General features: G+C 34.2%; 1 protein-coding gene across 4 annotated transcripts in view; it reads left to right on the top strand.

Moving 5' to 3' along the window:
• Positions 1-988: 988 nt before the first annotated feature.
• LOC110031915 (ribonuclease P protein subunit p25-like protein) overlaps positions 989-27,343 on the top strand; it is a 32,251-nt gene continuing 5,896 nt past the window's right edge. For 3 of the 4 annotated variants that reach the window (XM_020735352.1, XM_020735353.1, XM_020735354.1), the window contains exons 1-2: positions 989-1,242; positions 1,661-1,798. In XM_020735352.1, coding sequence (XP_020591011.1) covers positions 1,676-1,798 — 123 coding nt within the window. In that variant the 5' untranslated portion in view covers positions 989-1,242; positions 1,661-1,675. Of the gene's footprint in view, positions 1,243-1,660; positions 1,799-25,950; positions 26,023-27,343 lie in introns of those variants that run through there. The other variant, XM_020735355.1, reaches the window with a different exon arrangement.

Below are 27,343 nucleotides of genomic sequence, written 5' to 3' on the forward strand. Positions count from 1 at the left end.
TACTTCTAGTATTTCTTTTTGGAAGCGAGTGATATATGCTCGAAGACTCTCGTTCAGCCTCTATTTGACATGTCGCTGGTCTATGAATCATTGCGAGGTTGCTTTGTGAACAACTTCTTCAAGTCATCAATGGAGGTAATAACTCCTGTTGGGAGCCCATTAAACCACGTAAGGGTTGAATCCCTCACATGGTATAGAATAACCAACACTTCAATGCGTCAGAGATTTTGAGAAAGATACAAGCGACATAAAAGATGTTCAGTGGTTGGCTTGTTCGCTCCTACCATTGTAGGAATCTATGGGGATTCAGCATTAGAAATATTTTGGGAGAAAGCATTCTCCAACTGTCGGTATACATCTATTCATCCAAAATCATGGTCTGGCCCTCAGTGTTGACCCAACATTATCCAGGTACTAGGATCTTCAACTCTTTCTGCCCATAGAGTTGTTCAATGGCCTTGAGGTTCAGGTTCTCCTCAAGGGTTCGGTTTTTGAGGTTTGTGCTTTCCCTTGAATATTGTGTGTGTCAATTCTATTATTTGCCCCACAATTTCGTCTCAAAGTTCCTGAATTTGTTGCTACACAAATTCTCTTATAGACTCCATGTTTGAAGTTTCTCTCAAGTGAGTTCCTCTCTTGTTGCACGCTCCTCTTCTTGTTGATGGAATGATTTCACACTCAATGCACCTTTTTGGGATATTAAAACCAAAAATATCTTTTGGATCACACCCCAGATATAAACCTTTGGACGAATGAGAGGAATAAAGAGAAAAAAAGAGAAAAAATAAAGTGTGACATAACATAACAATCTAATATTTGATTAAAAGAAGAATAATTTTATTTTATTTTTCTTTTCTTTCTCTCTTCATGAGGCAAGAGGTTGTTGGAGCCTTCATTTAAGTACCATTATAAAAGGTTTCAAGTTTTAATAATATAAACACCAACATGCTTTTTAATTTAAATGATAAACTTCTAAAAATCTTTGTATGATTCTGAGTTTCGCGCGTACCTGCACATCACTGCGATTCTCCGTTCCTCACTCTAGCGGAAATCGTCTCGTTGTCAATTTCCCGCCGCGACAAATGCGTAATTTATCTGTTAGGCTGTTGGGTTCAGATGAAACGAACCCTAGCCTGAAGAAGACCAGTTCGCTTCGGCGCCCATTTATATACCGAAGCGGATTGCAGGAGGAGAATTCAGGTAGAGAAGCGGTGTGGAGCAATAGCTACAGGGAGGAGCAAGGCAAGGCACCAGACTTTGTTCTATTAGATGCCTACTCTTCATCTTTTCTTTCCTCATTGGTCTCATTGCATGAGGCATCGCTCAATTCCATCTTTTAATTGTGGTCTACTTCGGATTTTACACTCTTGTCCTTCTTCAATTGGCTTCGTGGATTGTTTGTTTCATTTTTATGGCGAGATCGATTGATTTGGATTGATGGCGGAGTGATTTCTCTTTGGCATTTATTATCTTGATGGAGAGTTTTTTTTTTAACCCCCATTTGTGTTGGTTTTCGATTTTCTTACATCAATTAGAAGAGGGGATTAAATCTAATCGATGAAATAATTCATTTTTGCGTGAAATGTTGAGATTTTAAAATGACGCGCTTTGTATTTCTGCGCTGACGTCGTTTTTTAATAATTGATAATTCTTCTTTTAGTTTTGAGAAGAGAATATGGATCGGTATAGGATGGTAGAGAAGCCAAGGGAGGAAACGCCTTGTAAAGAGAATGAAATCCGAATAACTGCTCAAGGAAGGATGTCTGGCTATATTTTTTATGCCACTAGCTTGCTTCAGGTATCTATTCCTTCTACATTAATCTAAGTTAACAGACTTTTATTTTTAATCTTTGCCATATGTAGCTTTTTTCCATATTATTAATGAGTAATTATAGGAGTTATTGTTTCCTTTTGGGATACTATTTATGATGTCCACTAAATTTTCGTATCACTTTGAAATTTGTGGGATTACCCAAGTCTGGACTTGGAAAACTTATTACGTGTGGATAGCACACATAGTGTTACGTGTAGACGCCAGTTCGAAAATATCACGTGTCAATTATTTTTTATTATAATTTGGTTATTAAGAATTCATAAGAAACGTCTTAAGTAACGGTGTTGCCAAGCCCGAGCCGTCATAGGGTATTGATGCGTCATTTTAACCTAGGAAATTAACGCGCTAGAAATTTGAGAAACAAAATCAAAAAAACTATACATCCTTTTAGGCTTAGGTTTGAAAGATTTTTTTGTTGTGAAACAACACGAAGAAGCTGTTGTTCCCGAAACGCAGGAAGAATCCATGACGATGGAGAACAAGCAAAGTTGTAACTTGAACAACTCTGAAGTTATATATGCATCTCTTTTTGGTGATGATTTTATAAACTTGAACTCATTAATAAGTTATTTTGTTTATTTTATTAACATGTAAACTTTATTTCTTTATTATTTTGAGTGATTTGATGCGTGTAATATTTAATATTTTAAGGAGACCATCTTGATTGGGTGCTGATGAAATGCACATATAAAACCATATTTTTACCCACTTAATTAGTTAAATTAGATGAAGTTTGCTATAGAAAACTTTGACCTTTATTTTGTATATTACTGCATATATTATTGAACATTTCCTTGAATACAACCTTGTCGTAATGTTTGTACTTTTACATTTAGAAGACATAAGCTAAAATAATTAGAAAGCAATGAAGATCAATTTAGTGTATATATTATTGATTGTTTTTTAAGTATTGACTTTTTCTTCTTAAATTTTGTTTGTGTCTGACATAAAAAAATCTAAATACAACCATGTTGTATGTTTGCTTTTCGTCGTGGCTAGGATTGACTTATTTATCCCCTGTACAATCATGTTGTTTTGGTTGTATTGCTTTATCGCAGTAGAAGCGATACAACATTGTTGTATTCAAGGGAATGCTGCAAAGTTGAGTCTGGTTAAAAGTCTAAATAAAAATAAAAAGAATTGTATATAGAAAGAGTGATTTTTAATTTTTATTTTTTCTCGTGGCTATGATTGGTTGATTTATCTCTCGTACAACTATGTTATGTTGATTGTATTGATTTATTTCAGTACAACCAATATAATGTGGTTGTACTGATTTATTCCGTAAGGAAAGACAGTACTGTTGAGTCTGGTTAAAAATTGAATAAAAAAAATTGTACATACAAAAAGTAAATTTTTAGTTTTTGTTTTTTCTTGTGGCTATGATTTGTTGATTTATCCCTTATACAAAATGTTGTGTTGGTTTTACTGATTTATCTCAGTATGACTGATACAACACGGTTGTACTGAAGAGAAAACAATGTTGAGTTTGGTTAAAAATCTGAATAAAATTGATACAACACGGTTGTACTGAAGAGAAGACAACAATGTTGAGTTTGGTTAAAAATCTGAATAAAATAAAAAAATTTTATATAAAAAGAATGTTTTTTAAATTTTTGTCTTTCCTTGTGCATAAGATCGACTGATTTATCGTTTGTACAACCATGTTGTATTGGTTGTATTGATTTATTTCAGTACAACTGATACAATACGGTTGTACTGAAGTTCGGTTGTACTGAAGGGAATGCTGCAATGTTGAGTCTGGTTAAAATTGAATAAAAAAATTTATATATGGAAAAAATGATTTTTTAATTGTACTTTTCCTCATGGCCCGAATTTGCTGGTTTATCCCTAGTACAACAATGTTGTATTGTTTGTATTGATTTTTCTCAGTACAACCGATACAATAAGGTTGTACTGAAGAGGAAGCAACAATATTGAGTTTGATTAAAAATCCGAATAAAAATAAAAATTAAATATAAAAAAAATGAATTTTTAATTTTTACTTTTCCTCATGTATATGATTGACTGATTTATCTCTTGTACAACTATATTGTATTGGATGTACTAATTTATCTCAGTACAATCGATACAACATGGTTGTACTAAAGTGAAGACGCCAATATTGAGTTTGGTTAAAATTTTGAATAAAAATTAAAAAAAAAAGCTTTTATAAAGAAAGAATGAATTTTTAACTTTTGTTTTTCCTCGTGGCTAGGATTGACTGATTTATCCCTTGTACAACCAGGGTGTATTGGTTATACTGAGTTTTCTCTTTTTGAATTTATAGGACCCTATATCAGAACTGGCAATTAATGACGCCAATCATAAGAAATATTAACAAATTACAGAAAATTTATTTGGCATGGTTGTTCACAATGAAAAGAAAGCTTATGATTTGTATTGTAATGCCGACTTTAGTGGATTCAGTGTAAGGAAAGATCATGCCAACTTTGTACATCATCATCCATTTCCCTAACCTTAGTTTAAGAGTGAAGACTGATTATTTCTTTGTTTAAATCCTTCTTTATTGGATTTGATTCAACGAGAGATGTGTTTATGCTTTTATTCACATCTAATGGATTTGACTATATGTTATGCTCTCTAGTTATTTGGTCTTCAATAAATCTTATTCTGGCCTGTACAACACTTATTCTCATGCTCTCGCAACTCAAGGCAATCTACATCTACCTAAGCTTATTATCTATTAAGGATTCAATTGTTATCGGCCTTTGCTCAGTAGACTTAATCAATTTATAATTTTCTATGTTAGAGGGAGTATGTCTATTGCCTTCTGTGGTCACCGGCGTAGATTCCAAAAGTGGAATTTCTTGAGTTCTTATGAAGGGAGAAGAGGTGGCTACTAGAGAGTAATGTACATTGGAAATGTCAGATAACAATGTTGACTCTTCCATGGTTATATTTTTGAAATAATCGTAAACTTGAAAAAATAAATGATTTTCTTTAGTCTATATCCACTTTTATAAAGATGAAACTAATGTACTTTATTACATTAGTTTTTACCTAACCAACTGACAGCTTTAAATAAAGAGCACTGCAGGTCTTATTTTTCATTGTCGCTAACTTCGACCACTGCATTATACAGGGTCTAGCCTGTGGTATTGTAGGAAAAAGAATATTGTTATGCTCAAAAATTCATTCCTGCAATATATGAAATATAGTACATTAGCATGTAAGCAATAATGATCATACCGATAAACATGATATCTTAAAAAATTCATACTATCAATAGTGTGACAACCACCTATGTAGCCAAGAGACTTTTTTGCAGTTTTGACTTCTCAAGTAGGCCGCCAAATTGGTCTACCAAAAACCTTCATATGGCCTCTGACCTGTTATACTTTTCAAAATCATGTATATCTTTAGAAAAAAAAAGAAGATTCTTAGGTACCTTATAGTTATTATATAGAAAAAAAAAAAGTATAAAAGAAAAAATTTAATAAATTTACTAGTACTTTTATTAAGATTAGGATTTTTATTTTTTTATTTTTTAAATTAATGGATGTGAACTAGGACAAAGGCTCCCTCATCCATGTAACTTCGGTTCTTCTGTTCGGCAACCCAATCATAAGAGTCACTTCATTGACAGTGAACTTTAGCTCGTGGTCACCAATAAAGATAACTCGCCTCTCAACATTCTAGCACTTAAGAATGTGCACAATAAGTGGTATGTTTTGTTGGATGGGTGGAACTATCAGTAAGTGATGAATACGTAGATTCCTTATTATAACAGCAACATCCTCAGGATTGTCCTGTGAAAATTCATCGTAGATTGCTTGAAATATCGAGGGCCACCACTTGAATGTAATTTATTTGTTGGCCATTCTATTGAAAGTTTACAAATATGCCGTTTTAAAAATAAAACAAAAATTATTAAGAATGCAAATGAAGATAATGTTACTATATAAGAACACAACAACAGAAAAAAAATTACATTGTACAACCAAGTACAACGTTTTTGTACCAAAAAAAATAAGAAACAAAAAAAATTTCATAATAAAACAAAAAAAAAACTCGATACTTAAGAAGAAAGAAATAGGCAAGTTAAAAAAATCATTGCTTCTATACAAAATCATTGTGTTTTCAATTAAAAAACTAGACAGAATAAAAATGAAATTCATTTTTCTCCATAACAAAAAAATAAAAGAAAAAATACATGATATAATCATGTACAACATTGTTGTACCGTTAAAAATAAGTTGGAGACTACAAATTTAAAAGATGCAACCGCTAAAATAAGGTTTTACATAATAGAAAAAAAGAAATATGGAAATAAAAATTAAGACTTCTGCACTAATAATTGCGTTTTCAATTCAAAACTCATTAAAAATATAAACAAAATTGAGGGATGAAGTTAATAAGAGTAAAACTTGACAGAAAAATAATAGGTACAATCTTGTACAACATGATTTTATCGAAGAATATACGAGCTGGACAAAAAAATCACATGTACAACTATGTAATAAATTGTTGTACAAAATATAAAAAAGAAACAAAATGAGAGTTAAATTTATTACTACCGTCTAATCATTACGTTTTCCATTAAGAAACTATACTTAATGAAAATGAAATTCATGTTTTTTCATAATAAAAAAATAGAATGAAAAAAAAATACATGGTACAACCATGTACAACATCATTGTACTGCTAAAAATAAGTTTTAGACTATAACCTTAAAAGGTACAACCACTAAAATATGGTTGTACATAAGAGAAAATAAGAAATTTGGAAATAGGTCGTCATAGGGATTCCCAGGACTCTAGGCTCCATGGTTTGCCTAAGGTCTCCTCCACTTGTAGGAATTTAGCTTGGGCTTCTACCAGTTTCAATCCTCATCATCTTAGCAAGTAGTTGAGGATTTGAGTTTAACCTTATGAAACTCTAAGTGAATGTAGAATTGTTTTGAAGTTCTATGTGGATGAGTTTCATCTTTAAGCATCTATGAAGGCTACTAGGAAACCCTAAGGTTAGATTCTAGACTTCTATAAGAAGAAAAAAGTTTATTACAAAAGGGAGGTCAACAAATGGATCTCCAATATGTTTGGTGTACCCAATAGGTATGTCTCACATATTGGCATTGATCGAGCTAGCCAATCAAGTCCCCAGAGTATTCTAGTAGCCTGGAGGTTGAGTTTTATGTTGAGTTTTCCACTGGATAATCCTTGGACAAAAGATGTTCAAGGAAGATTTAGTTTGGGTTTAATTTCTTGCTTGGGATTCTTAGGACAAATGATGTCCAAGGAAGATTAGATTTGAAATGAATTTGATTGTAGGTGTTGTTGTTGCATTTGCTTATTGTTATTTATTGAGTAGACCAAAGCTTCTCAAAGCTTCAGTCAGGGGGTTCTTTAGATAATAATCATCTAAAGAAGATCAATTAGTTTGAAGGGAAAAACCGTAATCCAAATAAGGAGGTCTTATATCCACTTCGGGAGCTAACTGAGGAAGAATTGAAGAGGGAGAATGTCGTATTTCATTAAAGGAGGCCTTATACCGTCCTTCAGAAGTAGATGTCGTGTCCTTGTCTCTTTAGAAAAGAATATTAATGACATTACATCCTAATCGAGAGGAGAACATGTAAGTTAGAGGAAAGTCACGATTCCATTAAAGGAGGGCTTGATATCCAACTAAACGGAAGAAATTATGTCATATTCCATGAAAGGAAGTCTTCTTCTCAGAAGTTGATGTCATGTCTCTGTCTCTTTAGAGAGGAATGTTGATGGACTTACATCCAACCAAAGAGGAGAACAGGTAAGTTAGAGGAAATCCATGATTCCATTCAAAGAGGGTCTTATATCCAACTAGCCAGAGAGAAAGATGTCATATTCTATTAAAGGAGGTCTCAAGAAGATATTTTCATAAAGTTTTAAGACTTCCTTTGAAAGTTCTCATGGGAACTTAGCCTCTTAAGAAGTCTTCTATTTAAAACTTACAAGATTTTCTTTAAAGTTAAGAGATTAAAATTCTTTCCAATTAACCTCTTCAAAAACCTTGAGCTTTAGTGATTTAAAAAATGTATATATAAGCTTGTCAGGCTTCCTTTTACTTGCTTAGCCTATGTAAGACTTTATATTCACTAAAATGAGTGACTACATGAATGAATGCATTCCTCTCCAAAAACCTATGATTTCATAGCCTCAAACTTTTGAGTAGATAAGTCTTGGATTATTTTAATTTAAATAACTCATAAGAAAGATAAATTTGCGTCCTAAATACTTTTGAATGACAAATTTACTTTTCAGAAAATCTAAATTTTTCCATGAAAAGAATATTTTTATTACTTCAATGGAAATACAAATGAATTTTTAAGATGAGAATTTTAAATTTAGAAAAGTAGCCTTATTTGTTCAGAATATATCTTCTCAACCACAATCAAAACATGGGATGGGAAAACAAAACCTTAGGAAGAAATAGAGCCATAGGGTCGAAAAACAAGTGTGTTGCTTGGCTTGAGAACACGAACATGGGCTATTACTGTCTTGGTTGGAGCAGGAGATCAAGATCAAAGTAGATTACAACTCCCTTAACAACACATCGGTGGTCCATGGCAAGCCAAACACTGCTACGGAAAGTAAAAAACCAATCCGTTGTTTGATATTTTCCTGCAAACAACAAGAAAAAACGTCACCGTGCTGATTTCAACTTCATAAAAAGTATTAAATCTTGTTTGTTTCTGTTTGTTTTTTTATAATTTTTGTTTTGTTGGTGATTTTATTTTGTTTGTAATTTTGTTTTGTAGATTTGTTTTGTAGATTTCATTTTGTAATTTTGTTTTTGTTTCCTCTCACCTTTTGAGGAGAGGGAAAGTGCTCTGAGGTAGAAGAAAGTTTGAACATAAATTGGCACTTTATATCAACACTTATTTCTTTTTCTTTCAGTTTACAAACGAGCGTGTTCATGTTGCATAATATTTTTTCAAATACCGCCCGCGGGGGCATAAATCTTTCTCTTTGGGAACTGTCTAGTTGATAGACTCCCCCAGAGTATGTCTTTTCAACAACGAACGGGCCCTCTCATGTTGGTTCGAACTTCCCGCCTATTTTGCGGTGAGCAAGAGTAGGTTTTCGAAATACCAAGACCAAGTCCCTGGCTCGGAATGTTCTTGGACGAACTCGTTTGTTGTGTGCCTGTATCTTCTTAACCTGGTACAGTATCAAGTTTTGTTGAGCCTTGTCTTCCAAACTGTCAAGCTCTACGAATCGTAGCTTCACATTCTCTTCTTTTGTTATTCTGTTAACAATTGTTACTCTTAGAGATGGGAGTTGCACCGCAAGTGGAAGTACAGCCTCAAACCCATACACTAGAACAAACAACGTTGATTGTGTCTGTGTTTTGTACGATGTACGGTAGACCCACGAAGCTTCTAGCAACAGCTCGCGCCATTGCGTCATGTTGCTCGTTAACATATTTTCAAAAATTGAACCATAGTTTCGTTGAATGCTTCAGCTAAACCATTAGCTTTGAGATAATAGATTATCAAATATTTCCAATCTATCCCATGTCTTCGAACAAAGTTGTTTATTTTCGTGTTTCTGAAGGCCCTAACTCTGTCTAAGATTATTTTTTGAGGGACCCCAAATCTGTAGACGATTTGATTCTTGAAGAGCTGGAAGATGTGATTTGCTTTGACCTCTCTGAGCGGTATCATTTCTATCCATTTGGAGAAATAATCTGTAGTAGCCAAAATAAACTTGTGACCATTTGGAGGATATAGGGTCTATATAGCCCACTATATCTGTGTCCCAACACTCAAATGACCACGGCACAATCATCGGGTGTAATGCGTTTGGAGGTTGGCATAAGACAACTCCATGCACCTGACATTGGTAACATCTTTTGACAGTTTACAAGCAGTTTGTCATCATTACCGACCAATAATATCCAAGTTTTTAAATTTTTCTTCATTTTTGGTTTCGATTAGTATGCCCCGCAATGGCTTAGGTAGACTTCTTTAACAATGTCTTGAGCTTCAAACTTGCTCAAACATCGTGGCCACATATTTTCGAAAAATCTACAATGGATGACATTTTTTATCAAAGCGAAGGACAATGTTTGCTTCTTGATCTTGTTTGTTGTGGACCTATCCTCCGATAATTTTTTAGTTTGCAAATATTCAACAAGCAGCTGTCGCCAGTCTTCGTTTCTTTCCTCGGTAGCTGTTACTATTATATCATTACCAATTTTGTGAAGATTGTCCATGTCTACCTGTGAGAGAACTTGTTGTCCTTGCATTGAGATTGGAATGTGGTCCACTTCTGAATAGGAAAACTCTGTTTCAAGCTTCGCTAAAGCATCCACTAACCAGTTTTCTTACTTATGAACTCTGAAAAGTGTAACGTTCAAAATTTGTTCCAACAGATTCATGTGTAGTGAAAGTACTGTTCAAGCCTTGGCTTTAGAACTTTGTACCTTCTAGCAACTTAGTTAATAACTAATTGATAATCACTGTAAACATTTATTTCCTTGATCCTCATCAAAATCGTAAGTTCTAACCCAGTTATGAGCGCTTGATATTCGACCTCGTTATTTGTGCACAACTCGTCAGGTGGTAAGAGAGTGGCAACATCACTTGGTCTGCAGTAATGAAGTTCAGCCCCACTTTCGCCTTAACAAGTATGATTGTTTTTGTATCTTTGTTTTTGTAGACAGACAAAGCTCCATTGAAGTACATTTCCCAATGCCAAGGGCAGAGGTCTTCCAGCTCCAATATTTGTTCATTGGGTAGGTCGTCGTTGAGAAGTGACCCTGTCGGTATTGATTGCGCCGCTAGGAAATATGCCAGTATATATTCCCTGACGACACGCAGAGGCATGAAGGTTATGTTTAATTGAAGCAGCATCATTGCCCACCTTGTCGATCTTTTAGAAAGCATCGGTCAGGTCATCAAGTACTGTAGGGGGTTGACCCTCGAAATAAGAGTCACCTTATGAGAGAGCATGTAATGCCTAAGCTTTTGAACAACAAAGATCAAAGTTGTGCAATGACTCTCAATCAAATGATATCGTATTTCGGTTGGGATTAGACGACGATGCATATAGTATACTGCATTTTCGTTACCCTCACCATTGATTTTGGCTAACAATGCTGAGGGAGTCGTTCAAAGTCGCAATGTAGCAGATTTAAAGACCTTCACGAGATAGGAGCTGCTAAAACAGTAGGTGTCATTAGGTATTGTTTGATGCTTTCAAAAGTGTGTTGAAATTCATCATCCCGCACGAATTTGACAACCTTTTTGGTTAAGTTGGTGAGTGGTTGACACCTACTTGACAAACTAGATATGAAGCGTCTTATATATGTCAACTTTCTTTGGAAAGATTGTAGTTGGGTCAAATTCCTTGGGGGAGGCATATTTAAGATCGCTTCAATCTTAAGAGAGTCAATTTTGATCCCACGATGACGAATAATGAATCCTAAAAATCTCCCTGATGTGCACCAAAGACACACTTTAAGGGATTTTTCTTAAGATTTAATTATGGTAATCGTTCAAAGATGATTATCACATCGTACATATGGTCGTTCTTTTGTCTGCTATTAACTGCTAAGTCATTCATATAACATGACCTGGTTGTGGATGAGTTCGTTGAAAATTTGTGTCATAGTCCGCTGGTATGTCGCACCAGCATTCTTTGACCTGGTTGTGGATGAGTTCGTTGAAAATTCGTGTCATAGTCCGCTGGTATGTAGCACCAGCATTCTTAAGTCCAAAAGGCATTATGCTATAACAGTAAATTTTGATGAGTGTTCTAAAAGCTGCATTTCGCTCATTTTCTGGAGACATTTTAATTTGGTTGTAGCCTAACTGTCCGTCCATAAATGAGAAGATTGCGTGTGCTGACACGATATCCACCATCAACTCTGTGATTAGTAGAAGGAATTCGTCTTTTGGACATGTTTTATTTAAATCTCTAATGTCAACACAAACTCCAATTTGGCTATTTTTTCTTTACAGACGCTACGTTGGCTAACCTTGTTGGATATTTCTCTTCCCGAACAAAGCCGGCGTCGATGAATTTCTTGACCTTGGCTATGACCTGTTGTTCTATCTCCATGTGCATCTCCTTGGAGCTTGCTTTACCGGGATTGCAGTTTGATCTAATCCAAGTTTATGGACTGTCACTTCTGGAGCAAGCCTGGGCATCTCATCGTAGCTCCAAGCGAAACAATCATTTGTACTTTTCTAATAATTGGATTATTTCTTTTGCTTCGGTATCATTGAGTAGCAAGCTGATGAATGTTGGTCTTTGGTCCTCCTCAGTCCCTAAATTGACTTCTTTTAGCTTGTATATTAGTGATTTGATTTCTTCCTCAAATTCTGGTGGCACATCTTCAATTAGAGGCTCTTCAGATTTATCGAACACTTCAACACATTCTACATAGGGTTCTTCAGTGATAAGAATGCAAAATTTTGTGTCATTCAGAGGTCCTATCGTACTGAATAGAACACCTTTTGAGTTGAGGTTTTGTTGTTTATTATTCCAAATTATTCGAAAATGTAGGGTTGGTTTGCCGACCACACTTTTGATATCAAACCACATTGAACTAGTTTTTGAACATAAGGGGAATATCATTTAATAGAAAGTTCCATTAATTTTTTAAAAAAATTTTCTTCTAGTTTTACATTTACCCAAAATGGAACTTAATGTGTTTCATACATTCACTATGTTCTTCTTTGACTACCAAGCTCTCAATTTTATTTAAAAAAATTGGAGTTAGGATAATAGTTTGTATATAGTAATTAACTCTTTCACACACTGACTCGTATTCCTTTTTTTCCTTCTCATCTTCGAGTGATGTTTTGAACTGTGGTTCCTCTCGAGTTACCACCATCATTCTCTTCTTCTCTTTTTCTTTTTCGAAACTGGAATCCAAGTTGTTGTTGATCTTCGAAGGCTTTCTTTATTTCAACGGTTGGGTTTTCTCTCCCTCATCCACGTCCACAGCCTCGACCTCGAATGAGAGCTTTGTGGGAGTCTCTACCCTTTCGTTGTGTCATGACATGGTACTCTTAGATTTTCTTTTCTTCTTCTTTATCCTCTTCTTTAATTTCTTGATTTTTCTCATTTTCTTTTGCATTTATCAACATCTTCCTGGAGAAAACTATCCTCTTTAATGTCGCATAGCATGCAACATCTTCATCTATGTTGATTTTATGTACCGAGAACGGTTTTAGATCTCCTTTGATACAATATTCTTGTCCCTCGTAGGTGCAGTGATGAGAGAACCATCTTGTGTTCATGTAACCACGGTCAATCTAGCAGGGCAGTAAATGATGTTTCAGAATCTATAACATGGAACTTTACTGTTATCACCAAATTATTAATTTTCAAAAGTAACGTAATTGAACCCACGACTCTCTCCTTGTTGGTTAAAGTCGCGTAGCATCATCTTGTTTACTGTCAGCCTATGGGTATCAATGTCCAGGTAAGCGAGTGTTCTCAGATTCATAATGTTGATAGAAGCACTCGAGTCAATAAGCATGCTTGAGAGCGTGGCATTATCAATATTCACCGAGATGTACAACAGACTCTGATGTTCGGTTGTTCCCAAAAATAGATCATCATCAGAGAATGTAACCTTGGACTGTCCTTCCAACGGATAAGTCTCATCCGAGGAAGTACTAGCAAGTTGAATTAAGCATATCTTGAGGTCTAAGAAAGCTTTTACTAATGACTCCCTCATTTCCTTGGAGAGGATCAGGGCATCGTAAATGCTCAATTTTGCTAGTAGTTTTCTCAAATAGGCTAGAACGTTGTAGTCAACACACACCCATAACAATTATTTGTTTTCCTTTTTCTTTAAAAGCTATTCTGGAGGTAGAAATTTGCTGCTCTGCAAATTATCCTCAGCTATCTCTTCTTGCTTTTGCGTCAGATCTAGAGTTTCTTTTGGAGGTGCATCGACCGACTCTCTTAAGGCTGTTTCAGAGTCCGATGATTCCAATTCTATGGAAATTGACGCTCCTTGCAAATCAAATGTGGCAATGTTGTCTTCTAATTTTCTTTTTTCATAGTCATTATCATTATTGTTTTCGTTGTTATACCCATCAGGATTGTGTACGGTTTGAGAATTGTCTATGAGATCGAAATCAGATTAGTTGTTTTTGGAAGCGTCATCGTTAGAAATAGATAATATGCAGCCGAAATAAAAATTCTTAGCATTAAATGACCCCGGAGGGACAAAGAAAAAGTCATGCAGAGTTAGTGGATTGAGGGCTCTCTCCCCCAAATCTGAGACAACCAATCTAGAAGGATAAATAGGAGTAGAAGAGATAGAAGAAAGAAAAGGAATAACAACCTCTATGCTACGAGAGTCTTCAATCCTCTTGACTTTGCTTTCCTCTTTCTTGCTCTTTTTTTTCATTTGGGGTAAAGGCTTTGTTTCTGGGCTTAATGCCGATGCCGAGGCAGCTTGCATCTTATTGTGGATCTTCTTGGAATACTTGGTCCATGATACACTATCCATCTCTATCTTTATAGGGGTTTACAGTTTTATTTTCTAAATTGAAAAGAATTTTCTACTCAATTTTATTTGGTCTCAATCGAGGTTGTTTAGATGTATGATGTTTCTATGATTCTAAATGCAGCGATTTATGTGGCTTAGTTTTGATTACGAGTTTTATTTAGAAAAGTTAAGTTGAAGTTGTTTAAGTTGAGATAGAAAGTTTAGTCCTTGCGTGAGCTTACTGGGTAATCCGGCAAAAGAGAACAATGTAAATATCGACCTATAATTTGGGCAGACCTATCGAATGAATACGGACAAACTGACTGTATGGGTACATACCCTAACCTATGGCAGACTTGTCAGTTAACATCATCCGAACTACCATTGATTGTTTAGTTGAGATTCATCATTTGCTTCATGTTTCATTTTCTTTTGGATAGTTCAGATGTTTGTAGTCAATTGACCATAACATTTCCTAACTCTATAAAAGAAAAGAAGACTCAAAGAAAAGATCTTAGGTTACTACAACAACTTTAGTTATAGCAGTCCTGCAAAATCGAGTTAGCACACCCTGATAACATGTAAAGTAAATCTAAGGCAATATATTGTATTTTGTCTTTATCAGCCCTACAAAACAAAGTTAGAATCCTTTATTTTAATGTAAGAGAACTAAACATATTTAGGTTGATCATTAATAAGTTAATTGTTATTCTTTTATTTAGGACAACTCGGTCAAGATACCCATAGCTTTCTGTCATCCTGGGGTTGTCAGGTTCTCTGACTTACTTAGTCTAGAGAGGCGATTAAGCCTATTCTAACCGGAAGATTCTTGTCAGCAACCATGGGTTGCGTCTTCCAAGAGATCTTCGTAACTTTGTTCATTAGTTTCATTTAAGTTTCAGTGTCTTTTTTAAATTTGGAGGGTAAAAAATTTTAGGTTGCTTAAGACTTCTTAGTCGATTAAATTGTGTTATTTATTTTTTTATTTATTTTTTTGATGTTGAAATGACCCGGTCAAGATCCCATGGTTCTGTTATCCCATGGCCATTGGGGTTTGTGGTTTGATTAGTCACGAATGACTGAAATGTACTTTATTAGCAGCCCCGCGTTGCCTCCTTCAAAGTTCCTTCTCAAAATGGGTTGTGTTTTATAGCTGAAGTTTAAGTTTAAATATGTTTTTTATGGTGTATTTTATGTTGTGTCTTTTATGTTTATTACAAATTTTGCACTTCAGACAATATTATCTTTGGATTGTGTTTTTTTGTCAAATGTGCTTTTACTCTTTTATGAGAGGTCAAACACTCCCTTACTTGGTTTACTTAATTGAGCTGTTGTCAATTTTGAGTTTGGTTCAGATTAACCTAGGTTAGTCTGAATTGGTTTAAGTTGATTTGGATTAGCCCAAGTTTAATTTAAGTTGATTTAGGCTAGCCCAGCTTTGGCTGGATTAACCCAGGTTTGTTTGAGTTTGATTTAGGTTAGCCCCGGTTAGGCTGGGTTGACTCAGGTTTGCTTAAGTTTGATTTGGGTTAGCCCAAGTTAGGCTAGGTTGACCTAGGTTTGTTTAAATTTGATTTGGGTTAACGCAGGTTAGGCTAGGTTGACCCAGGTTGGTTAAGTTTGATTTGGGTTAGGCCAGGTTTGGCTGGGTTGACCTAAGTTTTTCTTAGTTTGAATTTAGGTTGGTCTTGAGTTAAGTTTAAAATTTGGTTGGGTTAAACCTAAGTCAAGTTAAGCTTGAGTTAAGTTTTAGTTTAAGTTTAGGATTTAGTTAAGTTAAGCCTAAGTTGAGTTAGACTTGAGCTAAGTTTAATATTTGAGTTCATTTAGGTCCAAGCTATGTTAGACTTGAGTTAAATTTTAGGTTAAGTTAGGATTTGGTCAAGTCAAGTCTAAGTCAGATTAGACTTGAGTTAATTTTTAAAGTTTGAGTTTAATTAGGTCTAAGTCAAGCCTAAGTTAGGTTAGACTTGAGTTAAGTTTAAAATTTGAGTTGAGTTAGGTCTAAATTGAATTAGACCAAAATTAAAACTAAAGTTTAAGTTGAGTTAGGTCTAAGTTATGTTAAACCTAAGCTAAGTTTGTAATTTGAGTTAAGTTGGGTTAGGTGTATGTTGGGTTAGACCTAAGTCAAGTTTAAAGCCAATTAGATTGAGTTAGGTCTAAATTGGGTTAGACCTAAGTTGAATTTAGAATTTGAATCAAGTTAGATCCAAATTGGTTTAGACCTAAGTTGGGTCAGACCTAAGTTACATTATAGGATAAATTTAAGTTGGCTTAAGTCTAAGTTGGGTTAAAATTAAGTTAAATTTTAAATTTTGTTTATTAAGGTAATTTCATAATTAAAGGAATAAATATGAAATTAACCTTCTTTAATAAATAATTTGATTTAATGTTTTCATTTGGGTGTAATCCTAAGATTTTTTAAGTTAATTTTTATGTTTAATTAAGTTTAGAAGATAATTTGGCTACAAATGCAAAATTTGCAATTTTAGAAGTTTACCCTTAATATGTTAATATCATTTTAAAATTTTTAAAAATAAAAATTGTAATTTTGTTGTGTGGGTTTACTGTCAAATGAAAACTAATAAGGAATGTTATGAAATAATTATAATTTTGATAGCAATTTAAGAGTTTTAGTGTTAAGGAGGACCTTTATCCTTGGAAAAATCATTGGAGATTTCTAATCACAGAGTGAAGAATCTCTCAAATTTTTATAATTTTAGGTCTTATATTAATTTTTAATAATTAAAAAACTATCTGGGGCATTTAATTAATTTATAATTAAATATAAGTTAATTAGTCTCATTTTTTTTATTATTCTCTCCTCTGTTCACTGGGTTCAGAGGTATTTTTATTTTATATTTATAATTCTTATTCACAGAGATATAATTTTTTTAAGTTTAAATGGGTTTTAGGATTTATTTAGTTTGAAAAATCTGAATTTTCTACTTAAACCCGTCGGCGCCACGTCATCCTTGGAGCCATCAAACGTCTACTTGTTCGACCCGTCCTCCGCTCTGCTTTCCAAGCAAGCCACTGAAGTGGCCTCGATCCGATGCACCCTCTCCACGTTTCCACCATTCAGATTGATCTCCGCCGTCCATTTCTAATACATAGAAACGGACAACATCCATTTATCGTCTCCACGGGACAGAGAACAAAGATCCGTCCGTATTTAAATTAACTAATCATTTGGACTTGGATCCTATAGCTTTATCTAAGTAAGTTGAACCTATCCATACGGCTAAGTGGGCATGCATTGTTGTTTCGCTTCACTAAAGACCAAACTGAGGGCAAACATGAGGAATTCAAGTCATTACCTTATCCCAAAAGCTGAGGCCTCAATTGGGCTTGATGTAAACGATTGCCTTGGATGTGTGCGCCTCCTCCTTGCTCCAATTTGCTCTAATATTGACTCTAGGTATATGCTAGGCCAAATGGGGGCTCGGGTTGGTGTCGTGCTAGGTTAGATAATGTGGGAAGGAGGATTTTGATTGGGGATGAGGTTTTGGGACCTTGTGAAGCTAATGGAAGGGTTGAAATGCCATTTTGGTGAAGTTGATGTTAAGGTCATAAAAAGCCCAGGGTTTTAGAGGTGAAATTAGGGTTAAGGAATGGTTGAGGTGACTTGGAACTGGCGGGAGGTGGCCGCTTGGTCTGTGGGAGCAAAGTTGGTGCTAACAATAGAGGGTTTAACTGAGAACTTAAAGAGTTTTCATCTCGTTTGAGGCACTCGGGTTGGGGCCTTAACTAGTCGTGTGAGGCCATGAGAGGGGCCTTGGCATGCATGGGATGCTCTGGTGGCTCTTTAAGGAATGGTCAGAGGGATTTCAGTGGCTTTGTGCAGTAAGGGAAAGCTTTCTCCATTCTTTGGTGTGCTTGACCATGGAGGCTTCATTGGAGAAGGAGGCATGGCAAGGCTTTGGGATGATTGGGGCAAGCCTGCTTTGTGTGGCTTGACTCAGCTTTAACCCGAGTTTGACCCCCCAAGGATTGAACTTGGGTGATTTAGATTTAGGTGTCATGTGTTGGCATTCTTGGTTAAGTGTGTAAATTTTATCTCTTTGTGTTTGTCTTGAGTATAATTTGATTTAATTATTTTCTGATTAGATTGTTGTGTTATGTTAGATAACTATAGGTTTTTTGGGTCCTTTTTGGTTTCCAAGGTTTGGGCTTGGGTCATAGGCCTTAGGCTTTTCTGTTTGGCCTTGAATGGTGGGCTTGCCTTTGGGTGGTTGGGCCTACCATTTAAACCCGTCAGGATTAACTAATCTAACTAATTAGATTAACTTAATTTATTATTTCATTTGTTTTAATTAAGTTTGATATAAATTCAACTTGATGGTCCTAGTGCTTTTGATATGAGCTTAAGTTGATTCGTGGTATTTGGTAGTGTTTGGTGGTTTGATTTTTATTAAATTTATTTTATTTTAATATTGTATTAAGTATGTTTGATTTGAATTTCCTTTAAGAGTATTGAGTATTTTAAGCTTAGGGTTGAATTAGTATATTTAAGTGGTTATTTGCTCTTAGGGTTTCTTTAAGTTTGGTGAAGGCTATTGGTTAGATCCAAGTTTAGTGGTGGTGACCCAACTTTCTTTTTGGTTTAAGTTTTAATGTTTTAGTCATTTCTTTATCTTAATTTAAGATTTTGGTCCAAAAGGTGAGCCTTTCTTTAACCTTCCAGAACAAAGAGGATGTAGGGGTGGTCAATAGGTCATCGCAGGGATTCCTAGGACTCTAGTTTGGAATTAGACTCATACCCAATGGGCTCCTTCCAGAACAAAGAGGATGTAGGGGTTGTCAATAGGTCATCGCAGGGATTCCTAGGACTCTAGGCTCTATGGGTTTCCTAAGATCTCCTCCACCTGTAGAAATTCAGCTTGAGCTTCTACCAGTTTCAACCCTCGTCATTTTAACGAGTAGTTGAGGATTTGGGATTAAACTTATGAAACCCTAAGTGAATGTAGAGTTTGTTTGAAATTCTGTGGACGAGTTCCATCTCCAGGCATCTAAGAAGGTTTTATAGAGAGAAAAGAGGTCTTCACAAAAGTGAGGTCAACAAAGCACAAATGAAATTTGCATGGAATATTTCAGTTTTTCTTTTAATTACATGGAATCACATTGAATTTGCAATTGAATACAACTAGAACAAGTAGAGATGCAATTAGAGTGAAATCTTTATGGAATTTGCTTTATTTATGCAACATTTTTCTCGGTTTTGTTGTAAATAGCATGGAAACGTATTAACTTGATGCAATTATATCAATTATACATAAATAAAGAAAATAGAATTAAAAGCCCCATGGTTTTATACAAGAATATTTCGGTTTAGTGAAATGTATGGTAAAATTTTATGAAATTTTTGTATGAATGTATGTAGAAATATTATCTTAAGTTTTTGTTATAAGAACTAATAAAAACCTATTTGAATTTGAAAGGAAATCTTATAAAATTAAAAAAAGAAGCATCATACATTTTCTCTTAAATTGATTGATTAGATTGCTTGCTTTACTTGCCCTTTGAATTCATCTTTGAAGTAAACGGTTTCCCTTAGAATAATCAAAGAAAAATGGAGGAAAAGAGATGATAAAGAGAGGATTTTTCTTGGAACTAGAGAGGATAGGAATTCTTGCTATTTGTAGCGTGAAATCTTGAGGGAATGGTTTACGGCTGGTTAAAGGAGTAGTGGGCGGTTTTCTTGAGGCAGTGGGGTGAAAGATGGGCTAAAATTAAAAAGAGAGTTTAATTTTCAAATTAAAGTTAAAGATTTAGTTAAATAAGTTGGATTTCGGTTGCTGTACAATTGAACCAATCAATTTTAAGCATAAAAATTGCTGATGTGTCAATTAAGGGTAAAAATAAATAATTAATAAAATGGATCAATGACATTTTTGTAAATAAGCTAAAAAGATGGGTTTTTCTGCAAAATTGTCAAGGCTCGTTAGAAAAATTTGAAACTATATACTATTTTGAGTATGATGAAATAAGGACTCTAACGTACTCTAACGTTTCAAACAGTTTCAAAAACGAAGTTGTGTAGCCAAAGTTATGGTCATTTGAAGCTCAAAATTGCTTGACCAGGTGGTTATTGTAGTTAGAGAGTTGATTTTGACCAAAATTTTGACTTTGGTCAAATTAATAGAGAAAAGTACAATAATTATAATAGTCTAATTGGTTTTGGCTAATTCAAGCTTTATAAACAGATATGACTCGTCAAAGTGGGCCCCACCCTCGGAGGAAAAATGGTTAATTTTAACCAAAAAATTTTATCAAAATTTATTGTTTAAAATGATGTAATTTGAAGTTTAAACAAATTTTGTTGAAGGTTGAAGTCAAATTGAAGTCTTTTTGAAAGAGTTTGGTCCAATTATCATTTTATCTCTCATACTTATCGTTTTCTCTCTTCTGATTATCATTTGCTCAAAAGTGTTGAAATGGGGCCAAAATTGAGCACCAAATGACTCATTTGAAATACTTGGGTGATATGGACACAATGATGAATTCCATTTTCAAAAATAATGGCTCATTGAAAAAAAAATTATGTAAGATCATTTTCATGTATAGGAACCCTAAGTACACAACTTTATGTAAACAATATTTCATTTATCATCAAATTTGTTTGCATAGTCTTTATTAGTGATAATAAGCTTCATGCAACTGTTAAATGAGGTTTTGAGCCTTACAATAATCTTTAGAGAGAAACCAATAATTCTAGGGTTTAATCAAGATTGACCTGAATTGTAGTATAAACAGGCTTCAATCAATAGAAAGAGGGTTGACAAAAAATGAGATTAATAAATGGACTCTCAATATGTGTGGCGAACGACTCAAGGTAAGACGCATATATTGGCGTTGATCGATGAAAATCAATCAATTTTAGGAGTAAGAGTTTATTGTTCAATATCAAGATTTTAATTTTAAAGAATAATCTATAGATTAAGATTTTGATTTAAATTTGAAGGATTTTGAAGTTGCCAGTTGAGGATTTAGGGAAAGTTGGTTTCTTAAAAGTTTTAATTTTAAGGAGGTTTCATTTGAGATTTAGATTTTTGAAACTTTAAAGTTAATCTAGGATTCTTCCTTTTTTTTCAAGTTTAAAATTCTTTTTCTAAATGTTTTAAAGATTTAAGATTTAAATTTCAGTTGATTTAATTTCTTAAAAACTCATCAAATACTTAAACACTTTAGGATGAAAAGTGCGCGACTGACATCTACCATAGGAGGTGAAGGTGAACAGGATGATTAGATCAGAATAGAAAACACTCTAGATTTATATCTAAGCTGATAGCTAATCGAAGGGGAAAACTTAATACCTCAATACCATTGGGAAAAGTAGAGAGATTCACATTCAAACCAAAAGGATAAACATGATGATTAGATCAGAATAGAAAACACGCTGGGGTTACATCTAATCTGAGAGCTAATCAAAAAGATTAGATCGGGATAGAATGCCTACTGGACCTTAGTTTTACCGGGGAGCTAATCAAAGATAAATTCAACATGAATACATTAGATTGAAATACGAACGACTGATATTCAATCTAAGAAGTATATAAGGAGATTAGATCAATGTAGATATTAACTATGTGGAGTCATATTATACTTATAACTAATCAAAACTTGGAGATTATCCGGGGCTGAGGGTCTCCAAGGGATCTCCTTTGTGGAGTCATATTGGCTGAAGTGTCCAATGACTAATATTAGTAAGAGTTTTTCTCTATACTAGATTTACTTAGTCAAGTAATTAACCACTGAATCGTACGCGATGATAAAGGATTAATTTGCCGATAAGGAGGGAATTCTATTTATCATTTTAATGGGTTTCAATGACTTAATCAAGAAAAATTCTCTTAGAGAAAGGTCCTTATAACTTGATTTTTATTAGTCAAGGCATTCTTCAGCTGAATCTGATATTTCAACATAACAATGAACTTGAGAAACTTTGGATGGTGCCACAAAAGGCGTGCCCTACCACTGAGGGAGAGCACAATGTCTATAATGTTGTTCAGTCCACACTTAATATAGACAAAACATTCCTGCTCTTCGGTAATATGATAATGACTTAGAGTAAAGCTTGGATGTTACACTTAAGTTGCAAATCAAATGTTAGTTTTTTTCTTATTTGAGGCCATTTTACTCAACAAACTACCGAACTAAAGAGAGGAAATATATATATAGTTATCATTGACTTATACTAAGCAAGGCTTTGTCAGGATACATATTCTTAGTCAGATTTATTAAGTCAAAACATTGATCTGTATAACCAACCATGATTGGCCCAAGATTAATGAACTTGATCATATCGTGATGGTTCCATAAAAGGGTTTACTTTAACACCGATGAATTGAAACGCTAAACCTGTGGAAAGTTGTTCAAGGCCAAACTAGGCTTGAACCCTTAATTCAAGGCATTCAATGACCTATGCTAGTGAATTTCTACACAAAACATATACCAGACTTATTGAGCGTTTCACCAGACTGAGGCATACGAGCCTAGGAAAAATGAAATACTTTCAAAAAATTTTCTTTAGACTAACATGTTCGAAAAGATGTCCGAGTCCAATTCTAGATTTACGAGTCTAAAGTGCTGAGTTTCTTGAATCCGGTAATTCAATGTAAACATCAAACCTTGCCGACCATAGTAAGTCTAATCTACACTCGACTTGGTACGATGTTCTAATCTCTTTGCTCCCAATAACTGACAATTGACACGAAGGTAACTAGGTTGGTGCTACACTAATTACTCAGTCAAACCGATAATTGTTATTCAGGCCAGAGAAATCAATAAAAGCTGACAGAACCTGAGAAAGGAAAAGTGAGTTTAAGTGAATTTTGCTAGAAAAAAGTATGTTATGGACCATAATTCTCATTCATACTTACTCAATTAACCAAACATGACATCAGTTTTCATTGAATTGAGGCCAGTCGACCCTACCGCATTGTGATGGTGCCCAACGGGATTCCTCCAAAACCAATTGGTCAAAAAGGAGAGCGTATGGTTTTCAATGAGTCAAACTAGTAAATAAAAGAGGTAAATGGGCATTCTTTACTTAGAATTACAAACTCAAAGGATTGATTCGCATCATTAGCATTTCATTGCATCGCAATTAATCAAACCCGATCAATCGTGATTGTTCCACAAAGGGTTTACTCCAACTCCGACTGATCTTGAAAGAAGGAAAGAGTACAATTTTTGATGAGTTGACCTAAAACAAGAGTTATCCTTGTTAAGATCTATTGACTTAAAAGATTGAATTCGAAATTAACATTGACTAACTTAAAGCCAATCAAACCCAGATCACATCATGATGGTTCCACAAAGGGTTTTCTCCAACACTGTTGAATCCAAAGCTCCAAAGGACCTATGGAAAAGTCTATACATATCAGACTAGGTCCCAGAATCACAACCCTAGTGATAAGAAGGATTCAAACACTTGATGACATTTAGACTAGAAAGCTCAGGGACTCACATCTAACTAAAGAGGCGCACAAGGCAATTATTCCAGATGGAGGAGCACACAGACATATCCAAAGCTTGAGAACCAATCAAGAGATATTTATTAAACTTGAATACATTAGGATGAAAAGCACAAAACTGACATTCATCCTAAAGGGTAAACAAGGCGATTAGATCGGAATCGAAAGCGCACGACTGACATCCAAATTGAGAGCTAATCAAAGAAAGATATTAATTGTATTAATTCAAAATTTTTGTTTTAAAATAATTTGAGGATTTCATTTTCAAAATGATTAGATCAAAATAGAAAGTGTGCAACTGAAATCCAAATCGAGAGCTAATCACAGAAAGATATTCACTTCAATACATTAGGATGGAAACCATATGACTAACAATCATCCTAAGAGGTAAACAAGACGATTAGATCATAATGGAAAGCGCGCGACTGACATCCAAACCGGGAGCTAATCAAAGAAAGATATTCACTATCTTAAATTTATTTTAAAAGGAAACTTGATTTAAAAGATTTTGAATGATTTGTTTTCAAAAAGTTTTAGTTTCCAATTTCATGGAGTTTTCCCAATCATGGAACAATCGATGAGTTTTGGTTAAAAAAATTTTATTTGTTTTAATGATTAATTATTTGTTTGTCAAAAATGTTTTTGTGAATTTTCTAGTTGTATTGGGTATAGGAAATCACTAGGGAATTATACCTTGCCCAAATTAAAAAGTATTTCAACTTTAAGCTTTGGTTTTCATTTGAAAAATTCATTTAATAGGATTTTGGAATTTCTTTTGATTGAGTTAGGTATATGATACTAGAGAGGAAATTACACATTGCCTAATAACAATCAAATTTAAAAGTTTTTAATTTTGAATTTTGTTGTGATCAACATCAATAGCAAAAGTTTCATGATTCACATCAAGATGTCATTATTTTCAGGCATTTAAATCTATCTTATTTAAAAGTAAACAAAATATATAAATCATTCTCGAATTCAACTATTGGAAATTTTGTTCCTTTAATAAAGAGCATAGTTCATAAATGTTTTCATAACAAAAAATGAAACATTATACAGTAACTAACTATAACAACATTCACTAGATGTTTATAAACAAAACAGCCACAAACACAATCACAAAGGCACTGGGTACTAAAACTTGACAATATAATTATGGAATTTCTTTAAAGCTTGAGAGGAATAATGTTCTGCAATTCAACATTTGGACTGTAGTTGTACAAACACTTGGACTTCCTCATTCTTCGAAAGGTGATAGATATCCTCATTCCAAGAACAGATGACACACTATGTTTAGGTATTTTTGCTCCATTTCTATCAATAACTAACAATGATCGTTTGGGTAAGGGAATAGAGTAAGCTTCGCTAAACTCCCCTAGTCTGAGTATACTAATATCCTTATCGAACTCAATGTCACATTGACTCACAATCGAGACTATGTATAAGGGCGCTCAAAGTTGTTGTGATCAATATGCGGTGGGATACAATCTCCTATATATATTCACAATGTAGTTGTCATCAACACTTACAGGCAGGATAAGGGGCCATAATACAAGCCTATTAATCATGTATTTGAATAACGCCGGTAGATAATCTATATCCTCTCCACGAGCACTGTCGGGTGGATGGCCTAGTATGCCACACTCGTAAGTATAACATCTAAACTGTAGGGTAGTTCTCTACCTTCCTTTCATCCACTTTGCAGGCTCTTTGTATGTTTGTCTTTTCAACAGGCCTTGACGACCATTAGTATGCAATCTATACACAGTCTACTCAATTCTCTGTTGCTCACGAACGCTCAAGACTCGAATAAAGAGCTATAATCCTTCAAGGATATTGATCGGCCCGCATCTCAATCATTCAAAGTGTTCAAAATTTACACCTCATTGTTGATCATCAGACACAATCTGAGGAGATTGAGGAAGTAGTTCTTGTTCTTCAGATAGAGGTTTTGTAGAAAAGGTTGGAGGTGTGCAATTGAATTGACTATCTCTGACCATCTCAGATAATGCAATAGGTACATACTCCTATACAACTTCTGTAGCCTTGGCTTTCTAGCCATTTTGTTGTACATCTTCTTGAGTTTTCTATTCTGGTTTCTTATTTGAGTTCTTGTTAAGGTAGGTTTAACAATTACAGATTTGTGTCCCTCATTCACTGGTACTCTGATAGGTTCGGCACAGACAGGAGAAACTACTGTCTCTTTCATAAAAAAAATTCTATCAAGGATTTCTTCAAGATCAGGTACTGCGATGTTTTGATCATTGCAAAGGATGTTCATGTTATCGAATCCCGTGCCAAATTTGACGATAGGGTTGTTCATTAGATGGCTTTGATCAATTGCAAATTTAATGTTGTTCTTGAAAGAGAATATGAGTTGCAGGTGGACATTTTTCTGCATGAAGAATGAAGAGTTAAATTTCTTCTAAAGTTCAATCACAATTTGTTTATTTTGAAAAAGTTTTGTAAACTTTTAATCCTCAATATGGAAGAATTTCAATTGGGGATTTTATAAATCAGAATTAGATAAGAGTAAATTTTTAAAAGTTCTTACAAAAAGATTCTTTTTTTGTTTGAACAAATTGAAAGAATTATGAATTACTATTTATTTCAAGTTCATTTGGTATAATTTTAATTAATGATTAATTAACATAGCAATTAACTAAGTAACAATTAATTAATGAGTATTGAAGTATTAATTAATGGTTTTTGGATGTTTTAATTACAATCTATATAACATTTTCATCTAATATTATTACTTAAAGTCTACCTATATTAAGTGAATTTAAATTTTTAACAAGTTTGTCAAACTATTTCTTTAGATTTAACCTAATTTAATAAAATCTCAAGTCAAATAGTTTGTAGGATTTAACTATCTTAGGATTTACTAAATTCAAATTTACAACAACAACAACAACAACAACAAAGCCTTAATCCCACTACGTGGTGGTCGGCTACATGAATCCTTTTTCTTCATTGCGTCCTATTTAGTGTCATATTTTCATTTAGTTCTAGTAAATTAAGATCATTTTTAATACAATAAGCCCAAGTCTTCCTAGGTCTACCTCTACCTTTCTTAACACAAGTCGAATTTAAAACATCTACTCTCCTAATCAGATCATCTAATGGTCGACGTTTAATATGACCAAACCATCTAAGACAACTTTCTCTAATTTTGTCTGTCACAGGAGCTACACCAACCCTATCACGAATATATTCATTCCGCATTTTGTCTCTAAGTGTAAAGCCACTCATCCACCTAATCATTCTCATCTCGGCAACACTTAACTTATTATTATGCTTCTCTTTTAAAGGCCAACATTCAACGCCATAGAGCATTGCAGGTCTCACCACCATCTTATAAAATTTTCCTTTCAGTCTTAGCGGTACTTTTCTATCACACAAAAGGCCCGAAGCATTCCTCCACTTCAACCAACCAACTTGAATTCTACTATTAACATCCCCATCTATATCACCATCGCTTTGGACAACGGACCCAAGATATCTAAATCGTTCACACCTTTTAATAATTTGATCACCCAAAGTCACACATCTGTCACTAGAG

Source organism: Phalaenopsis equestris, unplaced genomic scaffold (assembly GCF_001263595.1).
Source record: "Phalaenopsis equestris unplaced genomic scaffold, ASM126359v1 Scaffold000867, whole genome shotgun sequence".
Taxonomy (NCBI): Eukaryota; Viridiplantae; Streptophyta; class Magnoliopsida; order Asparagales; family Orchidaceae; genus Phalaenopsis; species Phalaenopsis equestris.